Source organism: Castor canadensis, chromosome 1, assembly GCF_047511655.1.
Source record: "Castor canadensis chromosome 1, mCasCan1.hap1v2, whole genome shotgun sequence".
In the NCBI taxonomy this organism is placed as follows: Eukaryota; Metazoa; Chordata; class Mammalia; order Rodentia; family Castoridae; genus Castor; species Castor canadensis.
In genome coordinates, this window is record NC_133386.1 from 204,817,451 (window position 1) to 204,830,951 (window position 13,501).

Consider the following 13,501-nt stretch of genomic DNA (forward strand, 5'->3'; position numbering starts at 1 on the left):
GGGCCCCTCCCTGGGCAGAATGTTCCTCCTCAGCCCCAGGAGTGCCATTCTGTCCTCTCATGGGCACAAGACTGTTTCTGTGACTGGGGCTGTCATGGGAGCAGGTGTTCAGAAAAAGCAGATGGAAAAGCCATGGGCTCTTAGGTTAGCCTCGCCTGACCCAGAGCATCTCCTAGTAGCCTCTTCCTTTTATGGAAGAGGACATCAAAGGTCAGGGACATGAAGTAATTTGTCCTAATAGTTGGACTCTGCCACATTCCAGGACTTGGGGTTTACTCTAGGGTTTAATTCTTCCCCTTTGCTTGTCTCCCAAACTTGCTCTCTCCTGTGCAACAGGAGCCTGGGAGCTGCCAAATTCTTGCACATGGTGTGGGAGGGTGAGGCTCACGGAGCTCGGGAGAGGGGTGGGCTCAGGAAGCAGCCTGGGCAGGTGTGGAGGCCCCTACCTTGTAATGTGCCAGCTGCAGGGCAAGCTGAATGAAGGCATCTGGGCTGGTTTGGCATTTCTTGATCAGCCCTTTGCCAAAGGTGTGGAAGGGGAAGGAGTTCATGTCCACGTCGCTTGCCAGCAGCCTTGCGCTGCTCAGGGACGTCTCCATGACCTCCTGACACTGCAGAGAAAGAAGAGGGAGGTGACGACCCACGGCAGAGGACAGGGTGGATCTCAGACACGCACAGAACCTTTTGGCCTTTCTGGAAAGGTTACCCAGAAGCCCCAGTGAGGCAGTGAGGAGCAGTGGGGGTGTGAGAAGGGGGGGACACAGGTGAGAGTCGAGGGTTCCCTATTCCCAGTGAGACTCCACAGGGAGCTTCAAGCCGTCACGGGTGCCGCCTATGAAGCCCATTGCCGTTCCTCAGTGGTGACTGAGGAAGAAACAGACAACCATGGAGTAGAATATTACCCAGCATAGAAAAGAACAGAGCTGTGCAGCCACAGAGACATGGAGGAACGTAAGCGGACGAAGCCAGTGTGCAGAGGCTGCGGGCCACACGAGAGCCATTCTGGGAAAGGAGGAACCATGGAGACAGCAGAAAGCTCGCTGGTGGCCAGGGGAGGGAGAGAGGATGAACGAGTGGAACACAGAGGAGGCTCAGAGAGTGACGCTCTCTCCTGTGTGGTGCTGTGATGGTGACACAAGACACCCCCTAGCTGTCCCAGCCCGTGCAACACAAAGCCACGGTGGCCCTAATGTCAACCGTGGGCTCTGGGTGACTGAGCACGCATCTTGTGAGCTCATGGATTTACCATGTGGCACTGGGAGGAGCTGGGGTGGGGGACAGCTGCCGAGCAGGGTGGGAGGAATCTCTGTGCCTTCCTCTCAGTGTTGCTGTGCATCTAAAACCACTCTAGTGCAACATGGGTTGAAAAGAATTTTGTAATAAATGGTGAGCCGGCCAGGACCTGAGTCCAACCTCGCAGCAGCCTCAGGGCTGCAGTGCAGTAGCTAGGGGATTTTGCTATGTCAAAAATGACTTCAGTGACTCCTACCTAGATCAGTCGTGCCAGGACTGGTGTGTCTAACCCTAATACCTCCTCCCCAAGGGCGGGACTGTGTCTGAAAATCTTTTGCTTGTTTCTTTGTTTCTGTGAAACAGGGTCTCACTAAGTAGCCCAGGCTGGCCTCGAACTCACCATCCTCCTGCCTCAGCCTCCTGGGTGTTGGAATTATAGATGTGCACCACCACACCCACCTATCAGACTAAGGCTCTTTAAGGGGAACAAAAATGAACTATTTTAAGTTTTGAAAATGATAAAATTGCCATTTAGAGTATTTCAACTGAATGGACTGGGGACATGGGTGACATGGTAGAGCCCCTGACTTGTCTAGTAAGTGCAAAGCCCTGGGTTCGATCCTTAGGCCCGCAAAAAAAAGCACTTCAACTCAATGTGCTTTGGGCTTTCACTTTTTGTGCGAGGAGTTTACAGACGCCCAGCTCACTCTCAGCTACAGCCTTGCCAGCAATCTTGGCCAAAAGCTTCAAACTGAGGCTGCCATAGCAGCCACGCCGGCGTACAGCAACCTGGACCATGGACAGCTTCAGTGTCCGTGGCTTCAGCAGGGCTCAGGGGCACTTGGGAGGCAGCCACAGACTCCAGTGGGAAGCATTAAACTCGCTTCCCAGCAGGAGAGAAACTATGATTGGAGGCTCTGACTTACTTCTTCTGGAATGTCCCACTGCAGCCTGGTAGGGTAGGGGATGCTGGAGTTGGTATCCCCTTTACAGTGTCCATCCTCTGTGTAGCCCAGGGCAAAGACATCAGTGGCCAAGACATACTGAAAAATCAGAAACAGAGACCCCAAGCTCAGAGTCTCCCGTTACACTCTCCAAGGGTCCAAACTGGGGGTGGGGGGACGGCGTGTCCCATACACCAGGCAAGCAACGCGTTCTGCCGCAGATGCCAGCCTGGATTGAATTTAATTCAGTTCAACTCAGTTCTGACATCATTGGTTGGGGGCTCTGTCCCACAAGGCCATGCCCCTCGTAAGTGCCCGCAAGACAGGGTGCAACCTGTCCTTCTGACCAATCTGCTGTATGTAAACCGGAGTTCCCATCACTCCCTCCTTGGTTTTGATTAATTTTCTAGAGTGGCCACAGAACTCAGGGGCATTCTTAGCGTTCCTGAATTACAGATGTGCACCACCATGCTCGGTTACCATCCTAAGAAGCTTTTTTTATGGATCTTTTTTTTTTGGCAGTCCTAGGGCTTAAACTCAGGGCCTTGCTCTCGTTAGGCAGGTGCTCTACTACTTGAGCCACACCAGTCCTACCATGTACTTTTGAAAGCTCTGTTAGGGGAGGAAAGGAACATAGGGGTTTGGTAGTAGTTGTTTTTTTTTTTCTTTTTTGCAGTCCTGGGACTTGAACTCAGGGCCTTCACCTTGACCCACTCCACCACCCCTTTTTTATGATAGGTTTTTTTTGAGATAGGGTCTCGCAGAACTATTTGTCCAGGCTGGCTTCAAACCGTGATCCTCCTGATCTCTGCCTTCTGAGTAGCTAGGATAATAGGCATGAGCCACTGGTGCCTGGATTGGTAGTGGTTTTTTAACAACCTTGTACTTTTAAGAATTAAAATGATGTTTTCAGCCAGGTGCTGGTGGCTCACACCTGAAGTCCTTACTACCTGGGAGACTGAGGTTGGGAGGATCGAGGTTCAAGGCCAGCCCAGGCAAATAGTTCAAGAGGCCCCATCTCCAGAATAAGCAGAGCAAAATGGACTGGACATGTGGCTCAAGTGGTAGAGCGCATGTTTTGCCAGTGTGAAGCCCTGAGTTCAAACCCCAGTCCCATCAAAACAACAACAAAAAAACCATGATGTTTTCAGTAAGAGACAGCTAACTTTTTTAAACTAAGATTTTAATATGCCTGTTTCCACTTGGGCTAAAACCAGGTAGGTAGGAAAATCTAGTCATCCGGCAACAGGACCATCATTTCGGAACAACCTGAGCTTCAGTTCTGCCCGATGGCCACTTTGTTATTTCAGCTCCATAGGAGGTGGCATGGCATGTGCTACTACATAAGGTCCCTGCGTTACAGAAAGCAGACTGAAATGCGTTTCATTTCTTGGTGCACCGTCACATGCCGTTCCATACGTGTCGAGAGCTCCTATTACAGATGGGACAAGTAGTGCTAAGCCAAGGTAGCTTCCACCGTCCAGCGACCCCTGCACACTCACCTCCCACAGATGGGCCACGATGGGCGCGTCTGCCCAGGAGTGCTCCGCGTTCATGCCCGTTTTGCCGTTTTTAAAGGCGATGAATGTAATGGACTTGTCAAACCACCTGCATGACAAGGTGTGCCCCTGGAACTTCCGTGTCCAAAATTACCCAAAGGTGTACATTTGCTTCATTCTGGACAGGCCAGTGACCTTGCTCCCCAGCCCCCCCCCCCATGCTCACCATGTCCCTACAGCCCGGAGAGCAAGGACAAAAGCACAGGACACCGAATTCTCACTCTTCCCCCACTTGACACGAAGCCCCCAGGCCGGGAGCAGCCCGAGGGCAGCAAGGCCAAAGCTGGCCCCCAGATCCAACCCCTGCCCTACCCTGTGCTGCCTTCTACCCAGGGCCAGGTAACTGACAGCCGCACGTCATGTATGCCCAAGCCAGGCGGCCAGGCTGGGAAGGGAAAAACCCCCAAATGCTTGGTCCGAGATGTGTGTGAGAGTTTACAGGAAGGGAAGAAGAGACCCTAGAAGGGGGAAGAAATGACCCAAACATTGTATGCACATATGAACAAAAGAAATTTAAAAAAAAGAGAACTTCAAGGGACAGATAGTTAGGGCCACTGCCCCTCTGGGGCCCACAGGAAACCCTGCCTTTGGGGAGGAAAGGACGGTACCTGTCCAAACATTGACCATGCAAGAGAGACTTGGCATAGCTGTCCAAGGATGCCTCAGGGTCTTCCTTCCTATACCCTTGCTCGGTTTCATCTAACGTCACGAAGAACGCTGCTTTTTCCACGGCATCCAGGGACTGCTTATTTTTCCCATGTCCAAAATAGGCCTGGCGACACTTGGCCCAGGGCACCCTGCGGCAGTAATTAAATACGGTTAAAACCAGTCTAAGCTGCAGCACCTGCGTGACAGGTCTTCACACAGGGTGTGCCCAATGACAATTAAACCTTTCTTTACCTGGAATTTATTTCCTTCCTTCCCCCTTCCCTTCCCTTTCTTGTTTTTAACAATACTGGGATTTGAACTCAGGGGCCTCACACTTGCTAAGTGGGCACACTACTGCTTGGGCCATATCTCTGGCCCTTTTTCACTTAAGTTATTTTTTGGATAGGGTCTTATGCTTTTTTGTCTAGGGTCAGCCTCAAGCTGGGATCTTCCTACTTAAGCCTTCAGCATAGCTGGCTTGTTGGTTGAGATATGGGCTATCCTGGCCTCAATCAAGGAGGATCTCCACCGTCTGGGAAGCTGGGATTACAGACATGAGCCACTTTTCTGGGAACTTTTCCAGGAGAGCATGTTATAATTTAGTTGATTGCCTGCTGAGTAGGCTGCACTGTTTGCTGGGAGGGGCCTTGTTGCTTGCTGACATCTGTTCCCTGGAGCAGAGCACTTTATGGGATTTTTATTCCACAAACGCTTGAATGGCCCTGTGTTCACAGCTGTGCGGAGCTGCCATGTGAAGTGGACCAGAGCACACACTTCCGTGATCCACCTGTCCACTCGACACCGGGCCCGGCAGTAGAAGTTACAACAAACACAGATGAGCCCGGCCCTCGTGCCAGACCCTGCTCCCAGGCCTCTCCCCAGCTCAGTCGCTGATCTTTCCTGTGCCCACGCCCATCTTTAGATGTGGGGCACAGACAGCCTAGGTCACAGCTACTTTGTAGCAGGGAGGGATTCCAACCCAGGCCATCTGACCCTGCATGCAGGCTGTGGGTGACCACGTGACCCCACAGGTCCCTCTACATGCCGAGGGGAGACTGTGACAGCCTCTTCCTTCTTAACAGATGCCCCGTGTAGCTTCCTCCTACTGCTCCTCCCCTTAATCTCCATTCCCAGGCTCCTCTGTCCACTCTTCTGGACGGGAGTCATCTAGCCTCCTGTCTCCTGCCCTCTTCTCTGGTCAAGTGCTCCCTGTGGAAACCCGTTGACTAATACACCATGAACTCAGCCCTTTGTGTTAGGGGCTAACGTGATGCTGGCATTGTCCCATCCAGGCTGAGGACACCCACAGTGCCCTGGGGCAGGAGGTGGGCCCGCTGTCTTCAGAGGCTTCACAGCTCTAGGGCATTCCAAGACGCCAGGCCCAGTGAGCCCACGGGAAGCGTGTGCACCTACGCACACCTTCACACGGGACGCGCTGCTCCTTTGGCTCTGACCACTTGGGCAGCACTGAGGCAGGTGCTGAAGAACCTGGGCTTCCCCCAACAGATCTGGGTTCATCTCATGCAGTCCTCCTTCTGGTCCTCCCTGCTTTCTGGGGGCCCCCCCTCCCACCTTCAACCACCCAGTCCAGAGAGAACCTCTCTCATAAATCTGCTCATGTCACCCCCAGCCTACCCGGTCCCCAGAAGGATGCCTGATGGCAGCATTCAGCCCAAAGGCAGCGAGGCATCCCGAACGCTCCCTGGCCTGGTGCCGCATCCCTCCCCACCACCTTCCTGTGGTTCTACCCCCAGACACCTGCTGGCCTGCTGACCTGCCTCTGAAGCAGGATAGACCGATGAAGTGACAGGGAATTTAAAAGTAGTAATAAGAAAATACATTTAAAGGTCCAGGCTCAGAACAAAACGAGGCAGAAAAGCTAAAAAAATCAGAACAGAGACTCCCCTTCCATCGACCCCTTTCTCCCTTGCCATGTTAAGTTAAAGTCGTCTGAGAGAGAGAGAGAGAGAGAGAGAGAGAGAGAGAGAGAGAGAGAGATATGGCAATCTCCCTCAACCGAGACAGAAAATGAGAGGACGAGTCTGATGGCTCAATATTGCACCTCTTGTCCCTGTGCCATGGGTAGGTCTAGGCCACTTGTCTCCACGCTTGAATAACACCTGTGCCTGGACACCTGTGCAATGATAAGACCCATCTTAGCTGTGCTTTGAATAACAGGTCTACCCTAAACCTGTCGTCTCCATGCCTGGAAACCTACCAAAATGATTAGGGGTTGGGAGGTTACCATGACTGTGTGTCCACATGGGAACTCAATATGGCATCCCAGATAAACCCCCAGACAAGAACCAGTATTTTGAGTCTTCCACACTCCCATTTCCTGCACGTGTAGCAGTAGACATGTCTCCCCTTTTCTATCTCTCCCCACTTTATCGTACTTTGCTAAATAAATCCTTACTAAACTTCCATCTTGTCAAACTCTCCTTTTTTGTGAGACCCCTCAAAATGCTTTTTGTCACGACTGTGATCTGCAAGGAAACAGGGCAGCAAAGGGGTTCCCTGGCCCTTTCCCTTCCTCCCTGTCTTCAGAACACAGCCCACCTGCAGTCCCTCCATCCAGGGTTGAGTCTTTCCTGGTCTTTGCAGGATCCCATACTACCCTAACAGTTACCCTTGGAAGCTTAGCAGCTCGTGACTAGGTACCACAACTGTCCCCAGTAGCCCTGGGATAGCTGAAGACACCTCTGGTTGTCACAACTAGGTGGCTACTTGCATCCAGAGGCTAAGATGTGGCCATCCCACACTGCTCCAGTAAAGGACGCTCTCAGTCCCAGGAAAACAGAACTGAGGTTGAGAGTTCTGCTGGCCTCGGACCAGCCATGTCCTCCAATAAACAAAAGCCTGTCTGATTCTTTTTCCTCAAAGCAAGGAAATGAAATCTTGAGAAATTCTGATAAGTATTTTTTGGTTCTGTCCACAGGTCCTGGCTTCTAACCCCTGGAACAATAAGCATCTCTTTTATTGAAGGTTTGGGCCTTTTGTGCTTGGTTCCTGAAAAAACTTCAGCCCAGTCACAGGGCAATGACAGTAAAAGATGGCCTTTTGTTGTAATGCTGGGGGGCTTTAGGCCTCAGAGAGCGGATTCCCTCTGGCTTTCTCCTGCCCTTCTTCCACCTACTCCTTTTTCTGGAAATTGTCATACATGCTAATTGATTAGCTGACCGTAAAGACATTTTCTGATGGGTCAGGGATCCCTGAGTTGTACAGCTTGCCTTAGCATGAACTGGGTCCTGGGCTCCAGCTCCAGTACTGGAATAGGAAAGAAAGTTCACTAATTCTCTGACCTGCCTTGTCTGATAATGGATCAGAATTGATTATGACCCCTTTGGGAGGAGTCCTGCCCTGTATCCATGAAGGAGGAAGGCTGCCCAGACAGGACAAGATGAGTATGACAGTCAGGCCTGCTGGTCCCTGCTGTGTTCCCCTCCCAGTGTGTTAGAGTGGCCCCTCTGTGCCCAACCACACTGCGACACACTTCCCCTGCTTCAGTCAGGCTTTGCAACAAAGTCTCCATAAAACCCCAAGGGGCAGGGTTTGGAGAGCAGTGGACAGCGTGTGCCAGAGATGGAGGTGGCACACCCCAACTTCATGGGATCTGGTGGGCTCCCTTGGCCATCTCCTCATGTGGCACGCAGATGTGTGTGTGGAGAAACAAGGATACACGACCAAGAGAAATGGAACCCTGGTGTTCCTTCATCTACCCTGCTGGCTTGTGTCCTAGAAGACATCCCTTCTACTGAACCTGTCTTTCCTTGAGGCCAGGGAGTCTCTAGCAAGTTAATCCAGACTAAAAGGGGTGATGGGAGCCAGTAGCCAACAGGTCAGAAGTTCCAGAGACCTGGACGAGAGTCTGCGTCTGAAATGGGGACAGCCCAGGGGCTCTGACGCTGCCTCCAGGTAGACAATGTCAGCACTAATTGAGAGGACACCAAATTGGTGACCACTGCAGAACAGAGGGCCCACTAGTGCAGAACCCCCTCCCCCAATATTTGGATCTTTGATTTACTTCCTACTTTGATAAGCATGCTCAAAGCATCATGAAAAACCCAAGCCCCCCCCCATACTTCTGACACCTGCCTGTATCTCTCCATACACATCTGCTGTCACATCAGACATGGCTCTGTGACCCACCTACCACCATGGCTTAGTCAGGCTCCAGTGCTACTGCAGAGACACCAACAGGGACAGATCCGGAGTGAGGAAGCGCATCTGCCCACACCTGGACTAGCCACGAACACGAGTGGCCACGCACCTGTCTGCAGCGGTGAGGGCGGCCAGTTTGGCCTCCCCGGGCTGCGGCTCTGACGGGTCATCCAAGATCCGTTGCATCTGCTGCTCCAGCTCCCGGGGCTTCAGCAGCCGCCCACTGTGGTAGAGCCAGACCTTGAAGTAGCGTCCCCTGTGGTACACAACGACATGTCTGCTGTCCTTCAAGTGCTGGATGGTGTCTGAGGAGAGGCACACAGAAGACACACAACATCAAAGATCAGAGTGACAGTGAGATGATCAGATCCTCTCGTGTAAATGGTGCACAGGTTCCCGGCTCTCATCCCTGAGTCTGTGGTCAGTTGAACGGGTCCATTTCCCAAGACTTCCTCAAGCATCAGTAGTGTTGGGAGCTTTGGAATCCAGCCTGGCTTCCAAGCTCAGCATGGCCACGCACTGCAGGAGGGCTTTGATCAAGTCACCGACCTCTCCAAGCTTCGAGTTCCCCATCTATAAGATGGTTCTAATACCCTCCCCACTAATGAGCAGAGCATACCAAGTTTATGTGCAGGAAGCTTCCAAAAGCAGTTGTTTTTTATTAACTAATTATAATAGGGCAGCTAAGAAAATGTTCTGATAAAAGAAGTGGAAAATTAAACACACGAGAAAGCTAGTTCATAAAACTTCCTAAAAGCTTAAACAGCAGGAATGAGATTAAGTAAATGCCTTCCGTGAATATTTATCAATACCACTCGCTACAGGGCACAGCAACAGCTGAACGAGACAGAAACTAGTGGGGAAGACAGGGTAAATGCCGCACTAAAAAGGGGACAACTCAGGAGGCAGAGATCGGGAGGATCGCCAGCCTGGCAAATAGTTCGTTAAACCTTATCTTGAAAAAAACCTTCACAAAAGAGGGCTGATGGAGCGGCCCTGAATTTAAGCCCCAATACCGAAAAAAAAAAGGACAAATGACTGGACACAATGGCTCACGTCTATAATCCCAGCTACTCAGGAGATGCAGATAGGAGAATCAAGGTCCAAGCAAAAAGCACCAAGATCCCATCTGAAAACGTAAGGAAAGCGGAAAGGACTGGTGCATAGCTCAAGTGGAAGAGATCAAACCCCAACACTACCAAAAAACAGGGCGGTGCTAAAAGAGACTAAAAAGCACAGAACAGTGGATCCAGCTTCACCTAGGGACAAGAGAACTCTGCCACCACCATCTAAGGAAGTGACATTTAAGGACTCAGACCAGATAAAGCCCAGAATATACCCCCTCCACACTTGATCTTATTTTTAAAATGTTTTTAGCAAACCAAGAGTAGAGGAGGGATTTCCTCCTGCCACTCAGAATGTCCACCAGCCACGTGGAGCCAACACAGGTTTGGTCTTCCCTTGAAATCAGAGAGGAACACACCGTGCAGCTCACGTTCAGCAGCCTACCTGACACCCTGGCTGGGGCAGAAAACGGAAAAGATCAGCCGTGTAGAAAACTCAAAACACCCCTACAGCTGTTTAGATTAGTGAGCACACAGCTAGGTAAGAGCCCAACCAAGAAGACTCATTTGAATTCAGATACCCTAGGGCCCCCACCCGCACCCCAAGTTGAAGCCCCTACTCCAGTACTGACAGAAGGAGGAGGGCCCACCCCACGTCTGAGATGCTCCAAACTTAACAACGGCCCCTCCCGGGGCCCGCACAGCCAGGCTGCCTACACGCAGGCTCTGGGCCACTCAGGTGAGTTATCGCAAAAACCCGGTTATCTGCAACAGATTTCCAGTCTTGGTGGCCTAACAAAGGAACCCACCAGAACGATTTGAGTGGGCTGAGCCTTTCCTCCCCAACCTCACAGCTCTTCACTCAGAGGTGGACTAACAAAAGCCTCCTTTTCATAATAAGCGTCTCTCTCTCTCTCTCTCTCTCTCTCTCTCTCTCTCTCTCTCTCTCTCTCTCTCTCTCTCCCCCCTCTCCTATACCTTCCTTCACCTGCTTATTCTCCTTTTCCCACAGTAGGGACAGTGCTCTACTTTTAGAGACTGTACCCAAAGAACCTAGGCCATTTCAACACCGTGGTGCCCATGGGCCACTGGCAACTGTAACAGGACCTCCCAATGTGGCCATATTGGGAGACAGGGTTTAAAGAGGTAACAAGGTAAAACGAGGGCAGTAAAGTGGGCCCTAACCCCTACCATGACTGGAGTACTTATCAGAGGAGATCAGGACACGGACACAGAGGACAGCTACGTGAAGACCCAAGGAGGAGATGCCATCTGCAAGCCAAGGGGAGCGGCCTCAGGAGGAGCCAGGCTTTGACACCCGATCTCGGACTCCAGCCTGCATGATGGAACGCGAGGAACATGTGCCACACAGGCTGCGGGACTTTGCTATGGCGGCCACAGGAAACATACTGCCACTGACCGACAGCTGGAGAATGCATTCAAAAGGAACGAAGGAACCTTGGAGTAACGCTAACAGATGTTGCAAAAGACCTCATGGGAAAAGCACAAGATTTTATTCAAATCATCTTTTGTAAAAAAAGAAAGCGAGGCCCCAGATGAGCAGAGAAGAAAACCACAAGCGTAGACAGCTGGACTTAATTTGGCAAGGATGGTATTTTTCCTCCACCGTCTTGAATTTCATGAAAGTGGAGGCCAATCCTAAACCGCACGGGGAAGAGCAAAGAGCCAAGACAAGTCCCCAAGCAGGGAGGCTTCCCCTAGCAAGATTTATTATAAAACTTAAAACAGGTGCGTGCTAGGACAAAAGAAGAGGGAGATGAACGCCGAGAGGGGACAAGGGTGTACAGCCAGCCCATCCCGGGCCTGAGAGCTGCGAGCATGTATTTGGGCAGCCTGGTCCTCTACGTAGGGCTGGACAGGGGCCATGCATGCAGGAAAGATGAGATCAGATCCGAATCTTACAGGAAACCTAAAAACAAAGTCCAGACAGACTGAGAGTTCATAAACAAACAGAGCAAAAGTTAAATGCTCTCAAAGAAGAAAGGAATTTTTAAACAAGGCACAAAAGCCCAGAGGAAAAGGCTGATCAGTGGGCTGTTAGCCCGTTTTAATACAAACATCCATTCCTCTTAGAGAATGGTTAGACCGAAGGGCACCAGAAAGAACAAAGAAGACCAGAGGAGGATGGGGACAGTGGAAGTGAAGCCTCTGGAATCTTCAAATGCCTCGAGGATGTATCAAGGAAAGACATACCACCCACTTGCTTTTCAAGTACGTAAGCTATAGGAATAAAACTTCTTAAATGGATAGAACCCAAGTGTCCAGTTAACATCTAAGAAGATTGCTGACCCCAGTGAACCCCGTATTGGTAAAAAGAAGGAATAAAAGTTCTTGATAGGCTGGTGCATGCCTGTAGTCCCAGCCTCTCAGGAGGCAGAGACAGGAGGATCACAGTGCAAGGCCCACCCAGGCAAAGTTAGTGAGACTGTCTCAAAAAAGAGCTGGGGTGTGGGGGCATACACCTATAATCCCGGTCTTGGGAGGTGGAGAAAGGAGGTTTTGCATGAGACCCCATCTGAAAAACACACTGTAAAGCAAATGGACTGGGGGCACAGTTCAACTGGAAGGTGGAGGCCCTGAATTCAACACCCAGTCCAGCAGAAAAGAGTGCCTCATAGACAGCTCGAGGGCATGTCAGTCAATTGCTTTGAGAGCAATTTGTCAAAGCCAGTGGTTGGAAGGGCCTCCTGCTCCCTGCAAGCCAGTCTGTCCCACACACAGGGGACAGGGCCTGGGGCAGTCACCAAGGCATCACGTATGACAGGGGAGGGAAAGGACAGAGCAATGCTTCTGTCCTTGAGTTGTTCTCAGAGATGACACTAATGCTCTATCTTCTTTCTCAAGTTTCTAAATTCTGGCAGTGACCCCATCACACAGCAACAAAGGTCAATGAATAGAAAAAGGCCAAGGTGCAACCATCTTGGTTTTATTGTGGGGGCCGTGGTTCCGAGACCCACAGCAGACAGACACAGTCAGAATCCAGATGCCCCAACTCCCAAAGTGACAGGACACAGAATCTGCACAGAACCTACCATACCCGTCCACTTCAAGTCGCCTCTGGGTTATGTACCTAAGACAATGTCAACGGCATGTGACTGTTGTTTTACTGTATTTTTGAGGGAATGATGGCCAGAAAACAGGCTGGACATCTTCAATATATCCAAATGTTTTCCTGGGTGTTGTCATCTGTGGTTGGTTGGCAGGATGAATGTAAAGTGTACAGACATCGACCGCAGACTTTTCTTTGCCATTTTTTATTGTGGTCAATTTGCATGACCTGACTGTGAGCAGGATGGGAGGTGAAGGGTGGGGTCACCAGATGGGACACCTAAGAATGGTGTCTGTGGCCAGTGGTCAAGGTTGAGGTGTTTTATTTCTTTGGTGAGCAGTGAGGCTGCAGGTTTTTCGCAAGTCACCAAACACCTCCTTCTGGGAGCTCCTGGGATTTGCCCTTGGCCAGTTAGAATCCTTGGTTTCCTGCCTGATTTATAAGAATGCTATCCATATTGACTCTGTTCTCTGGTGAGCCTTTTATCTGCCTGTTTAGATAGTCTGAAATAATTTTGAAATACAGGAAATTAAAGTCTTTCTATTGTTAACACCTGGATGTTTGATGTAATGGGTTGAGCTGTGTCTCCAAAGCCCCAGCACCTGTAGGTATGACTTGATTTCTTATTTGGAAACAGGGTCACGATGTTGAGATGTGGCCAGGCTGGATTCACGTGCGGCCTAAGTCCACACAGGGACAAAGGAGGCCATGCGATCGCAGCGGTAGAGATCAAGGTGATGTGTCCACAAGCCAAGGAACATACATTAAGACCCACTGCTAGCCAGGAGAGGCTGCAGAGGCACGCAGTCCTGCTGACCCTTT

At 50.9% G+C, this 13,501-nt stretch overlaps 1 protein-coding gene across 3 annotated transcripts in view; it reads right to left on the bottom strand.

Annotated features, from left to right (window-relative positions):
• Positions 1-13,501, bottom strand: part of Cpt1a (carnitine palmitoyltransferase 1A) — a 51,251-nt gene that overhangs the window by 9,150 nt on the left and 28,600 nt on the right. For all 3 annotated transcript variants that reach the window (XM_074050656.1, XM_020184975.2, XM_074050648.1), the window contains exons 10-14: positions 8,655-8,850; positions 4,345-4,533; positions 3,680-3,785; positions 2,160-2,276; positions 447-611 (exon numbers count right to left, since the gene is read on the bottom strand). In XM_074050656.1, the coding sequence (XP_073906757.1) occupies positions 447-611; positions 2,160-2,276; positions 3,680-3,785; positions 4,345-4,533; positions 8,655-8,850 (773 nt within the window). The remainder of the gene's footprint in view (positions 1-446; positions 612-2,159; positions 2,277-3,679; positions 3,786-4,344; positions 4,534-8,654; positions 8,851-13,501) is intronic.